Here is a 13895-nt window from a genome sequence, read left to right as displayed (position 1 = left end):
GGGACCAAGAACAAAGCCCCATGGTAAATGTGAAATATTATAAATATAATTTTTTTTTTATTCATGTCTTAACATTTTTCTTGTTTTTTTTTTAGTTGAAATAATTCCAATTCTAAACTTCCTTCAGTTTTTTTTAGAATCATTTTGCCTTTTGATGTGACTATTATCAAATACAGATTTTTGCACTCAATATCCTGTGTATTAAACAGATTTTGCACATTTTTAACAGAATACCTAAGGAAGTAGTAATGGTTATTTTATTTTTTAACATAAATATAATAACTTTATTGTATACTTGTATTTAGTGTCCCATCTTTACTGATGAAACCTAATATTGTTTAATGAAGTGAATATACTCTTTACAGTATATCTAAAAAATGTCATTGCATTGCTCCACTCAAATCGGGTTTGCCATTCTTCCCAAGTGACTGCATACTGTTACTTTTTAGAATATAGCAAATGTTTTGTGAAGCTCTTATGGGCTGTAAATCTGCATAATGACAAGTCACTCCATTGATTAATGGGCATTTACAAATCAAGCGTGGTTTGTCATCAGTCAAATCAGCAGTAGCCTCTTTTGTATTGTCTGCACGCTACTCCGAGATTGATCCGTCAACATCGCTGATAAGAAATAACCAATAGTTACATTATTACAACATCACTACCTCGAATGATTGCCCCCTTTTTTTTGGGGGGGGCCGAAAATGGACTATAATTGTGGAAAGTTGCGTTATGTTTTATTCAAGCAAAGTGTGATTGTGGCCAAGCACCGCGTTCAAATAATCACTTTGGCCCTCATAAATGTTATTTTTAGATGACGCCTGCTGATGCTTTTGTCTTTATCATATAGAGTGGAATCGGGGTGATGCTGTGCTATTTTAGTTACCCTCTCTACCCCTCTATTTCAACCAACTGTCTTTATCCTCCGTTTGTCCTCTGTCAGCGTCCTTCAATCCCTCATTTTTTATGTGGTGTGAGCAAGGGGAAGAGTGAGTACTCCATTATTCAGTTGCTCGCAGTTGGGCAGGGTCACAAACGCCATCATTGCTTTTGAGACTTGGTGTTAGTATAATGACGCCTTATTAACAGAGCGGATGGGAATAATTGGTTTAAGTAGAGAAGGGGTCGAACAAAATGTAATAAATTGTCCTTGCTACAATTGTGTTTTTAATAAGTTAGTGCAGCGTTTTTCAACCTTTTTTGAGCCAAGGCACATTTTTTTCATAAAAAAAATACGGAGGCACACCACCAGCAGAAAAGGTTAAATGAAACTCCACCAGGTCGTCATGCCTTATTTTGAGTTTGTTGTTGTTTCCTGTGGGTAGTGCTTTAGTTCCTGTCTTGCGCTGTTATTTTGGTGACCCTTCCTGTTTTGTTGGCGTTCTCTTGTAGCAGTTTCACGCCTTTGAGTGCTATTGCCCGCACCTGCTTTGTTTTCGCAATCTAGACTATTTAAGTTGTGCGTACGCTATCCTTCTTTGTGGGGACATTGTTGATTGTCATGTCATGTACGGATGTGGTTTGTGGACGCCGTCTTTGCTCCACACGCTGTAAGTTTTTGCAGTCATCCAGCATTCTGTTTTTGTTGACTTTGCAGCCAGTTCAGTTTTACTTTTGTTTTACATTGCCATCCCTATGCTTCAGTGCCTTTTCCTAGCGGGACTTGCCTTTTGTTAATTTTTGGTTTAAGCGTTGCATACCTTTTTACCTGCACGCTGTCTCCCGCTGTGCTCTGCATTTTGGGATCATGACAAACCATCCTCGACGTATTCAGACTTCTACAAAGCAATGAACTACCTGCTGCCACCTACTGATTTTGTGACTGAGTTTGTGCGTGTTGTATGCATTTTAGTAGATTATGCCGATAGTGTTAAGAGCTGAAGTACTCCCTTGAATGCAAGGGCTCTTGCATTTTGTGGTTTTCCTTTTTTTTTTTTTAAATACAATGTACAATCTTACGCCTTTCACCTCTACAGCACTGCCTAAACCTTTTATTCCATCGTATTATTGGGTAAACACTAAACAATGAGCCACAGAGCTCATTTGTAATGGCCTTACAGACACCTGACACTGCCGCCACTCCTGAATGCAAATCAGAGGTGATCCAAAATGTAAGCTGTCCCTGCAACTCGGCTCTAATTAACCACTCAATGTCATGATGTCCGCACAGTCGAATGGGATCTAGTGATAGATCTCTATCAAATATTCTGCCTTTTATTAAAGATAATGGTGTAGAACTGAACTCTAACCTACAGTAAAAGCAGAATTTTTAATACATTTACTGTAGGACTATACATCTATCTATCTCGTGATAGACACGTAATCGATTTCAATTAAAAAAAAAAAAAAGTTAGATAAAACGTTTGTTATACTGTATGTGTATTTATTTTTTTTTTGCTCGGAAGAAACCGGAAAAATTTAAGCATGGTTTGTTGCATAAACAAAGGCTCACAGGAAGTGAGCAATGGAAGGGAAATGCTAAACAGCCAGTCGCGTCACAGTACTATCAAGTTTGGTTACATCTTGCTGTTGGTTCTCTGCATGGAGTGAGAAGAGTACAAAGTACAAATGAGTGCTGCAGAGAGCGATGAAATGTTAGATGAAACGGGACACCGTGACAGTATGGCAGTTTTTAAGATTTTTTTTTTTTTAACCGACTGGAGTCTTTTGCCGTGCTCATCTTTTCTTTTTAACCCTCGTCTTGATACAGATGTACAGACAAAGGTAAGAACTAAAATGCAGGACTATATAAATAAAATAAGCTACAAAATATAATAAATGTGCTAATTTAAAATAATTTGGGTCAATATTTAAATAATTACTACATAACATAATTTTCATACTTAAATAAGAATAACAGACCAAATTAAATTACAGACCACTTAACTTCTTGGGTTTGTTTACATTTTCATACTTTGCACTATTTTGTTACTTGAACATTTCTTACATATTCCTTATTTTTGTATCTTAATTTAAAAAGATTAAGTGTTGTGATTTTAGAATTTTTTTTACATTGATTTTATATTTCCTTTCTGCCTTTATAAATTATAACTAGAGGAAGGTTAAATTTTTAATATTTAATATACTTTTGTCCTGGTCCTTACTTTCGATATAATTTATCAATATCAACAGATATAAAAAACTTTTATAGTGAGTTTTTAGCCGTATCGCCCAGCCTTAAATTTATTGTATTAGATCTCTTAATATTGTGTATATTAAAGATTACTGGAAATCATCTATAAATAATCTTAGATGTCTGATTGGGGAAATTGTATACTTGTGCATCAAATGTCAAGTCACTCTAAAAAGGTAGCATAGTCTCTGCTTTGTTTTGCGTCTGTCTCACCAGATCCTATCTGATGACCCGATGAACCCAAAGGCGTTTGTTTAACTGATCCTTGACAGAAGCTGTGAATAAATTACTTTGGAGACTTGCAACAGCAGCAGGGTGCTGACACATATTGAAATGTATTTCAGGTGATTGTGTGGCGTTTCCACTCTTGACAGTTAAAGGTCGGCGAGAGAGAAAACTAGCGTGGCATAGGGAAGTGTTTTCATCCCAGGCCAGCAGCTCCTGTTAGGACGTACTTGTACTGGGCCATTTGTGCTGTGCTGGACTTTCTCTTAAAGCATGTGTGCTGCAAAGGGCTACTTTGAAATGCCCTTTAAAGCAATCACTAATATTCTATATTGAACACTACTAAGCAAATTTTATGTAGCTGCAGAGGACCTGAACTAGAAACCCAGAGATGTGTACAACTGTAAGTACTGTATTTTTCGGACTTTAAGGCCCACTTAAAATCTCCATTTTCTCAACACTCGACAGTGCGCCTTATAACTCGGTGCGCCTAAAGTACGGAATAACTTTGGTTGTGCTTACCGACCTCGAATCTATTTTATTTGGTAAATGGTGAAATGATAGTGTGACCAGTAGATGGCTGTCACGCATAAGAGGTACGTGAAGACTGCAATATGACTCGAGATGAAAATATAGAACATTACACACGGCGCTCAATCTATCAAAATGTTTTAGTATGACTTTGGTAAGATATGAAGCCACACCGCTTGATGGATTGTACTGTGCTTCAACATACGAGTATTATTATGGCGTGTGTATAAGGTAAGACATATCTGGCGTTTGTTTTGCATAATAATGTTTCACAATATTATGCAAAAGCAACTTTTCTTACCTTCTGGTACCTGTTGATCTGTATTTGGGATCTGCATAACTCCGCCTTTGTAGTCCGTGCCGACACCGTAGTCGATAAGCTTCTTCTTTTTCCTCTATTATGTTGCGTTCATCATCCGCTCTTGCCATTTCTAATATAAAGCAGTGTAAAGTTCTTGTCTGTCAGTAAACTCGCCATGAAAGTGCTAAAACATACCGGTATAGTGAGTATACATTATTCACCCAAAGAACTTCAGTTATTAGAGTTCCGGTCGGACGGTTTTTCACGGGGCACATTTCCAGCGTTGTTGTTGCACTAGTGAGCCACAGATGAGGAGATGCTGCTCCGTTATTGATTGAAGTCTGAATGTCATTAAAACGGTTAGCTCCATCTTTTGACACTTCTTCCACTCCCGTCCTTGCTCGCTACACCGCTACAACAAAGATGACGGGGAGAAGACGCTGTCGAAGGTGAGCCACATAAATAAGACCGCCCACAAAACGGCGCATCCTGAAGCGACTGTCAGAAAGCGGCTTGAAGATGATCTGTAAAACATAATCTATGCAACATTTTGACCAAAGAACCACTATTACCGTATTTTTTGGAGTATAAGTCACTCCGGAGTATAAGTCTCATAATAAAGAAGGAAAAAAAACATATATAAATCGCACTGGAGTATGTCGCATTTTTTGGGGAAATGTATTTGATAAAACCCAACACCAAGAATAGACATTTGAAAGGCAATTTAAAATAAAGAATAGTGAACAGTAGTGATGGGTCCGGCAACACCGATGCATCGGCGCATGCGTCGAGCTCATAGAGCGATACCCTGTGTCGGTGCGCGTATCGCTTTTAGAAAGTCACGTGACCGAACACGAGCTGTTTTGGTCACGTGACCGCTCATGAGCTGTTCTGGTCACGTGACCGCTCATGAACTGTATCGCACTGACGCCTGCGCGTCAAACTGTTTATTAGGAAGCGGCGCAATGCGTGTTGTTGACGAACACCGTTAGGGCCGCTTGTTGTCACTGTCACTCAAAGTTGCATTTCAAAATTACACAGAATAAATGTGTTTATTTTGTTTATAATTCAGACGGGTTTGATTTGGTGCGCGGCATATATTGGCTGTGCGGCGCACGGTGTGCGCGGAGGACGCTTGAGCACTGCGCAATTGCGCAGGCGCGCACCTTAGAGGGAAGGTTGCTCACAGGGCACAGAGGAGGCGTCAGTGCGATACAGTTCGCGTATCGGTCACGTGACCAAAGCAGCTCATGATCGGTCACGTGACTTTGTAAAAGCGGTACGCGCACCGACACAGGGTTTCGCTCTATGAGCTCGACGCATGCGCCTATGCATCTGTGTTGCAGGACCCATCACTACTGTTACTAGAGAAGGTACAGGAATGACGGCGTGGCGAAGTTGGTAGCGTGGCCGTGCCAGCAATCTGTTACTGGGGTTCAATCCCCACCTTCTACCATCCTAGTCATGATACATGTTCACATTATTTATTGACTGTATCTAAAAAAGATAAAAATATATTTTTATTTAAATGAAGATATTAAATAATCCTAAATGAAATACAATGACTTGGTTTATATTATTGTATATACTAGGTCATAAAATCAGTGTCAGTTGAGTCGGTCCATAGGTTGCCTGTAGGGATTTTTAATGTCCAGCAGATGTCAGTATTTAGTGACACAGTATCGACACAGTATCAATACAGTTTTGCAATGTGTCGAAACGCTTCATGAGGCCTCATCAACCCATCACTAGTGAACAGGCTGAATAAGTGTACGTTATGACTCATAAATAACCAACTGAGAATGTGCCTGGTATGTTAGTGTAACATATGGTAAGAGTCATTCAAATAACTAACATATAGAACATGCTATACGTTTAACAATTTGTCACTTCTAATCGCTAAATCCGATGAAATCTTGTATGTCTACTCTCTTACGTGAATGAGCTAAATAATATTATTTGATATTTTACAGTAATGTGTTAATTTCACACACAAGTCGCTCCTGAGTATAAGTCGAACCCCGGCCAAACTGTAAAAAAAACTGCGACTTATAGTCCGAAAAATATGGTACATGTTATGTAGACAAGGAAGTGTTTTACATTTAGAAAACAAATACATATGACCCCTTTGCGCCCTATAACCCTGTGCGCCTTTTGTATGAAAATAGACCTGACTAGACTCACCGGCAGTGCGCCTTATAATCCGGTGCGCCCTATGGTCCGGAAAATACGGTAACCAGCGTAATTAAGGATTTTCATTATGACACTCGTGGTTTCAGACAGACTTAAAACCTTTGCTACTGCACGTCAATATTGGCTTCAAATACACAATGAAACACATTTTACATATTGCAAGCTGAGGCCCCAGCACTTGCATATTTCGCCAAAAATTGTCTTCTAAACGGTCTTCTTCTTCATAAAGACAGGAGAAAGAAAATGAGTACAAGCAAAGCCGAATCATCGCATGTGACGGAATCTTGAAAGTAAACATTTGTCGCTTCTGCCTTATGTCACTGCTGACAAACGACAAGGGTTGATGACGTTGCGAGACACCAGCAATACTTTGCCAAGGCACTAAATGCTAGAGGCAAGGGGCATGGTCAAGTGGAAGAGGTCCTAAAGAGGAGGAGGGAGAATTGGAGTTGAGCCTATGTTATGTTGTTGCTGTAGCTGCAAGTGTCCTAACTGGTCCAGAAGATGTTTCTGTGCTTATTTTTTATCTGCGACCTCAGTCTGCCCAGGAATTTTAACTCCAGCACCTTGTTTTGCGGTATTGCAGAAACCGCCGGATGTTGTTCTATCAAACAAGACACACTGGCCTGCTATTCCACCTGTTTAAGACCAACACGTTTGTCATGCTTCTGTTGTTCCAGTACCGCGTCGGGCAGCTGTACATGATCAGCAAACACAGCCATGAGCAGAGCGATCGAGGGGAAGGTGTGGAGGTGGTCCAGAATGAACCCTATGAAGACCCCAATCATGGCCAGGGACAGTTCACAGAGAAACGCCTCTACCTCAACAGGTCAGTGTTTTGTCTTAGGAGTGAACACATATTTTTCAACTACTGGTGTGATTTTTGTAGTGATGACTACTTAAAGGGGAACTGCACTTTTATTTTTTTAATTTTATCATCCACAATCCCTACATTAGACATGAACACGTTATTTTTTATGCACTATAACTTATAAATAATCATTAGCAAAAGTAGGAGGCGCTCTCTTGGTCGGTTGCAATCACGTGACCTAAAGGCACTTCCGGATTTTAGGTAATGGTCTCGAGTCCCATTAGGGCGTTTATTTACCTGTTTCAGTGCAGATTTGGGCGTATTTTGAATGGTTTGGAAGCAAATGTACAAGCGATCATGAACAAAATCTGTAAAATGGGATGAAGTGGATTTATACATTTATTTTGAATGATCTAAACCATTCATCATCACAAACATTAGTGCTCACCTCTACCTCACTTTATCGACACTTGAAAGGATTGTAAGAAGAAAAGATTGGAGGCACATCATGTCTTTACATCTGGAGGGTCCACAAATTCAGCATTAAACCATGAAAGACAATGTTGTATTTATTTGTGCATCGCTACGCAATATACAGTACGGGCCAAAAGTTGGGACACACCTTCTCATTCACAACCCCATTGATAAAGCAAGATCAACACTGATAAGGCACACCTGTGAAGTGAAAACCATTTTAGGTGACTGCCTCTTGAAGCTCATCGAGAGAATGCCAAAAGTGTGCAAAGCAGTAGTCAGAGCAAAGGGTGGCTATGTTAAAGAAACTAGATTATGTACCATGTTTTCAGTTATTTCACCTTTCATATGTTCATTCATAGTTTTGATGCCTTCAGTGACAAACGACAATGTAAATAGTCATGAAAATAAAGAAAATGCATTGAAGGAGAAGGTGTGTCCAAACTTTTGGCCTGTACTGTATTTGATTGACATAACGAGTGCCGTGCTGCTGTGATCGTGAAAAAAAGGCATGATGACTGCAATCAGTCAAAAATTAACACTGCTACTACCTGCGTTTTATTAAATATAAACAGATTAATGACGTAGTAGTAACACTGTATTGACAATTAACATTTTACACCACAATTGAAACAATTTAAATACCAATAGTAATAACTGTTAATTACTTCTATCAACATTACTTTTGATTGATAGTATCATTTAAAATGTAACAATACATACATTCATTATTGACTATTAAAATAATAATTGGATTATATGATAGGATAGCCTTCATTCTTCCCACAGTGGGGAAATTATTCTGTTGCAGTATAAGACCCTTGGCCATGTCTGATTTAGTTATTTTGTAGATATTTTTGATATCTTGCTAAATCTGTCAAAAATAGACCGCTCCCACCCGCCTCCCCAGGACACAAACTATCAATCTATTTTGGATCAACACCAAATTGTTGACATGTTGCAATATCACCAAATGTGAGTATCCACACACCAATATTTACTGTAATGAGCTCTACTTGTTTAGTTTCATGGATTTTGTTTAGGTCATAATTTAAACAAAAACAATTGCCAATTAGCAATACAGTCAGCCACTGCAGTGTGATATGATCCATGAAGTTTAATGTGCATTCAACCTGCCAATGGCGGGATGAGGGAAAGGGAGAACCTATGGCAGGACGAGAGAAAAGCAGTGGACAAAGTGCTGCGGGCAACTTATTTGAGCACAATCACCTGTGTCAGCATTCACCGTGCTGGGGGGACCATAATGCTGGGTCGGCAAAGTGCTAAGAAAAAATAACGTAGAAGCAAAATAACTTGCTACCATTCATATATGCAACAAGAAAAATTCCTAGTTTGTGAACCCGTTCTCAAACAATGGCAATAAAAACTATTCTGATTCTGATATTTTCTTGTAAAGTATAGACTTGGAATACTTCCTGTTGGCAAAATGTGCAGCATATAGAGATTTTAGATTGTATATTAAATGGCTAATGTCAAACCTTCACCATTGACTATTTAAACCAGAGGTGTCCAAACATTTTCCAGCGAGGGCCACAGACAAAAATTTAAGGATGCGAGGGCCACTTTTATACATTTTGTATATGAAAAATACTCCAACCAAAACAATGTAGATGAACATATGCTGACATTTGAAAAAAACTTTGACATCTTAGCTTTGTGTTATAGATAAAAGCAATAACATAATTAATGATTATTTTAATGATTTTATTTGTATTAACTGTGCTCGAAAGTAAGCTTGTATTTACTAATATTGCTATACCGTCAATTGAAACGCTTTTAAGAGCTTTAGTACACTCAAAAACATCATGTCTCTCAAGAAATTTGTACACTTTTTCGTCATGACAGGACACACGGAAATCATTAAAGACCTTATACAGTAAGGTTGTCGGCCATTTTGGTTTTCAGGTCCCATTTTTGGGGGATTTGGTCCAGTTTCATTTTTCATAGTTTTTTGTTCTAATTTGGGACCTGTTTAGTTTGTCTATAGAATGTGTCGCAGGCCGATAAAAACCGAGCTGCGGGCCGCTAAATGGCCCCCGGGCCGCACTTTGGACACCCCTGATTTAAACTTGATTTGGAAACAGTCAATGGCACTGAATTAAAATACTCTCTTGCACACACGTGTTAAAGTTAAGTTAAAGTACCAATAATAGTCACACACACACTAGGTGTGGTGAAATTTGTCCTCTGCATCTGACTCATTCCCTTGTTCACCCCCTGGGAGGTGAGGGGAGCAGTGAGCAGCAGCAGCGGTGGCTGCGCCCGGGAATCATTTTGGTGATTTAACCCCCAATTCAAACCCTTGATGCCGAGTGCCAAGCAGGGAGGTAACGGGTCCCAAGATGGCCTCAAAATCCTAATTTTTTGCTGCTTGTGTACCAAAAGTAACTTATCAAAGTATTTTTTACTAGCTGGTAAGTCAGTGTGGACCTGAAACGTGTTAGCTCTCCCCTTCTGATTGTTGTTGTTTATCATTTAGCCTGATTCCATCCAATCTCAGCATCCTCAGTACAGAATGGATTATTAGGTTCAACACTATAAAACAATACCTTTTTTCTTTGTTTGGACCTTTTCCAATCCAGCTATCTTTTTCTGGTATTTTTATTGTATTTTTGCCAGCTTTGCATGGCGGCAAAACTGGGCAGCCACCCACCATGCTCACAAGCTTGGCAACATGGGGCTGGAAAATATGTATTTAAAAGTGTCGAGTGGGGATGTGGAGAAATCAACAGATTGCAGTGAAGGAGTGTGGCGCTTACACAGAGCGGGAGAAGGAAGTACGGTATATACACAAGATGCATCATTTCTAATCCTCTACAGTTGATTCAGTCGTCACTTTGTAGTGCCATTGTCAGTCAAAGGAGGTGCAGAATTCTGCATTTGTTATGTTGTGCTTTAGGTTCACATGTATAATCTAGTTAGATGCGAGACAAGAGCTGTATTAAAGTCTGCAAGATAATGCTCACTTTTAAATGAAACTCTGACAGCTGTTAATTTACAGTTGAATGTGTATAAAGAAAAATATACAATGTGGGAACCACTTTGATATTTAAGTAAAGAATGTCAAACTCATTTTAGCTCGAGGGCCACATAAAGGAAAATCTATTCCCATGCGGGCCGGACTGGTAAAATCATGGCATAATAACTTAAAAATAAAGACAACTTCAAACATAGAACAAGTACATTCTGAAAATGTTCATACTACAAATAATCCTCTTGGCAAAACACTTGACGCAAGTTGAAAACTCAGAGGGCAAACATTGGTGCCGTTTCGAAAACACCATGAAGAACACAATGAACTTGAACTTTGTCTGTGTTTTTACAAAGCCCTTAAACTTTAAGCACATCCTGTTTAGCATTCTAATGTTAGCAGTTTATTAAAAATGTTTGGAAAAGCAGCAGATTATTTTGACAAACTGCCGCATTGGTGATATCCGCATACTGCCACAACACGTTCATTTATCATCATTCAAATATCACAATTAGGGCTGCAACTAACGATTAATTTGATAATCGATTAATCTGTCGATTATTACTTCGATTAATCGGATAAAAGAGAGACTAAATTTCTATCCTTTCCAGTAATTTATTGAAAAAAAACAGCATACTGGCACCATATTTATTTTGATTATTGTTTCTCAGCTGTTTGTACATGTTGCAGCTTATAAATAAAGGTTTATTAAAAATAAAAAAAAATAAAAAATAAAAAAATTGCCTATGCGCATAGCATAGATCCAACAAATCGATGACTAAATTAATCGCCAACTATTTTTATAATCGTATTTAATCGATTAGTTGTTGCAGCCCTAATCGCAATTATAAAAAACATGTCAGTTATCAAAACGACACCATAGCTTTGTGATGTGGCTTTTGTGAACAAAGCCTGCCGGGACTTAAAGACCTTGTTTTTTAATTCTTTCACCTTCTGTAGCCTTTGTTCCGTGTCCATAGTCTTTGTGTTTCTTAGACATGTCATAGTGCCTTCTTAGATGATATTCTTTCATTACAGCCACACTTTCTCCACACAGAAGACACACAGATTTGCCTTTTAGCTCCGTGAACATGAACTCTGCCTCCCACCTGGCTTGAAACCACCTGTTCTCACCTTCTACCTTCCGTTTAGCCATTATTGGGGAGGGAGGTTGCTGAAAGTTGACTTCTGCCCTGAATGCTGATGAATAATGAAGCCGAGGCCCGCTTGCGGTGCTGCAGTGAGTTTGCGGGCTACCGTTGCATTGTGAGGAAAGGAGTATTGGTGCATGCAAAACAGCAGCAGGCGGCTGTGGCCTGCGGGCCGGATCTAATACTAATCAAATATCATCCCGGGGGCCATAGATAATTCATCCACGGGCCGGACCTGGCCTGCGGGCCTTGACTTTGACACCTAAGTGCTAATGGAACCGATGCCAGCTAGTGTGGATGAGGGATGGTGTATTTTCAAAACCTCACTCCCTGACTCCTATAAGAGCAGTGCTTGACACTGATTACGTTTCCATGTACTAAATTTGTCTGATTTTTACAAATAATTCAGCTCAAAAAACATTCTACAACCCATGGAAACTTCTTAATCCGATGGTGTTTGGCTTTTGAAAAGTCTGACTAACACACCTCGATTATGCAATTGAAAACCAAATCTCTTGAGTGGGTGCTTGCCCCCGAAGGAGACCTTTCTTGTCGCGCATGCGCCGGTCTCAACAAGTACATACCATTCAATCAAAAAAAAATAGGCTACATCTTGAATGATCAGGGGACTATTTGCTTCACAAATTAAAAGAATGCAACATTTTGACTGGAGGCACACGGCGTATGGACACTGGGACGTCACAAGTAGATGGGAAAATACAAATAAACTATTTGAAAAATAAGACTAATTTAGATGAGTCAGCTCTTTACCTTGTGCTGCTGGAGTCAACTCTCATTCAGGGGATTTATGGTTGCCAAATCAAGCTCGGTTGTGCATGGCCAGACAGCACAAATGGCCACAAATATACAAACATAAATACAGTGTAACTAAAGAAAAAATACAAACATTATACATTTTTACAGTAGTTTTATTCTATTCACCCAACTATATGACAACCCTAAATGTAGGAAGGTCCTTTTTCAAACAAGTGGACTTGGTTGACTAGTGTTTGCAAAACAAAGGCTTCGGTAGAAGTTGTTTGGCACCACCTGTTGGTTTGCATTTCCAAATCACCCGTCCCAGACTTTAAGACTACTTGTCTTTTTCACACTTTTCTCTATGAAAATACAGTATCAATCAATGTTTATTTATATAGCCCTAAATCACAAGTGTCTCAAAGGGCTGTACAAGCCACAACGACATCCTCGGTACAGAGCCCACATATATATATGGTTGTTTTTGGTATTTTGTGATATTCTGTACCATTTCTGCCACAGGGCAGTAATAAGTGAGCAGACACCACTGCTCTAAATGATAAATACATCAATAATTTAAATCAAATTCATTTTGATAGTCTTTCAAAAATGTTGCAGATAATGCAGCATGCATACTGGCAATTCTAAAGGGTATAGTTACATGTTGAATGATATTTGGTTGATTTACTTTCCACGGTCAAGTAGCTGCAGGTCATGCTTATAAACCTGGCATAAGGTTAGGGCATCCTTAAAATAGCATTACTGTAACAAAAAAAAAGCATCCAATGTTATTTTCCCAAACCCCATTCGGTTCCACTTTGTGTCATGAGCAAAAATGAACAAAATTAGGCCTTTTTTCTTCAAGATTGGTGCAGCATCATAATCATGTCTACCTGTTTCCATGTGTCTTTGCAGTAAACTTCCTAGCTGGGCTCGAGCTGTGGTTCCTAAAATCTTTTACGTGACAGAGAAGGCGTGGAACTATTACCCTTACACCGTCACAGGTGAGTTTTGGGTTTTAGAAGTAAATAAGCAGATTTGCCGTTTCTGGGGTACGCAGACTTAGTCAGAATTCCTCCGTTTTAGTCCCCCGGTCAGTGTTAACAAACATGAAATGGTGGAAGGGATTGTCAATCATCCATAATTGCCATCTTTGGAGGTGGTATCAGAGCCAGTGTGATACGATGAGTTGCTGATATGAACTTCCAGTTCTCTTGTCTACTGTTCATACGACTCTGATACGGCCATTTTCCTGCATGTTTGTGTGAAAATATTTGCCTATACGTCTCACATAGAACCCAACCTAGCTACAGTTGTGCCCATCCCAT

At 39.1% G+C, this 13895-nt stretch overlaps 1 protein-coding gene across 1 annotated transcript in view; it reads left to right on the top strand.

Moving 5' to 3' along the window:
* The window catches only part of LOC133639494 (cytoplasmic phosphatidylinositol transfer protein 1-like), a 116987-nt gene that overhangs the window by 73902 nt on the left and 29190 nt on the right, over positions 1-13895 (top strand). Inside the window, exons 2-3 of the mRNA XM_062032823.1 lie at positions 7064-7212; positions 13483-13571. Coding sequence (XP_061888807.1) covers positions 7064-7212; positions 13483-13571 — 238 coding nt within the window. The remainder of the gene's footprint in view (positions 1-7063; positions 7213-13482; positions 13572-13895) is intronic.

This window comes from Entelurus aequoreus, linkage group LG22 (genome assembly GCF_033978785.1).
Source record: "Entelurus aequoreus isolate RoL-2023_Sb linkage group LG22, RoL_Eaeq_v1.1, whole genome shotgun sequence".
NCBI lineage: Eukaryota > Metazoa > Chordata > Actinopteri > Syngnathiformes > Syngnathidae > Entelurus > Entelurus aequoreus.
The sequence above is the reverse complement of the archived record's forward strand: the minus strand, read 5'-3'. Positions and strand labels throughout refer to the sequence as shown.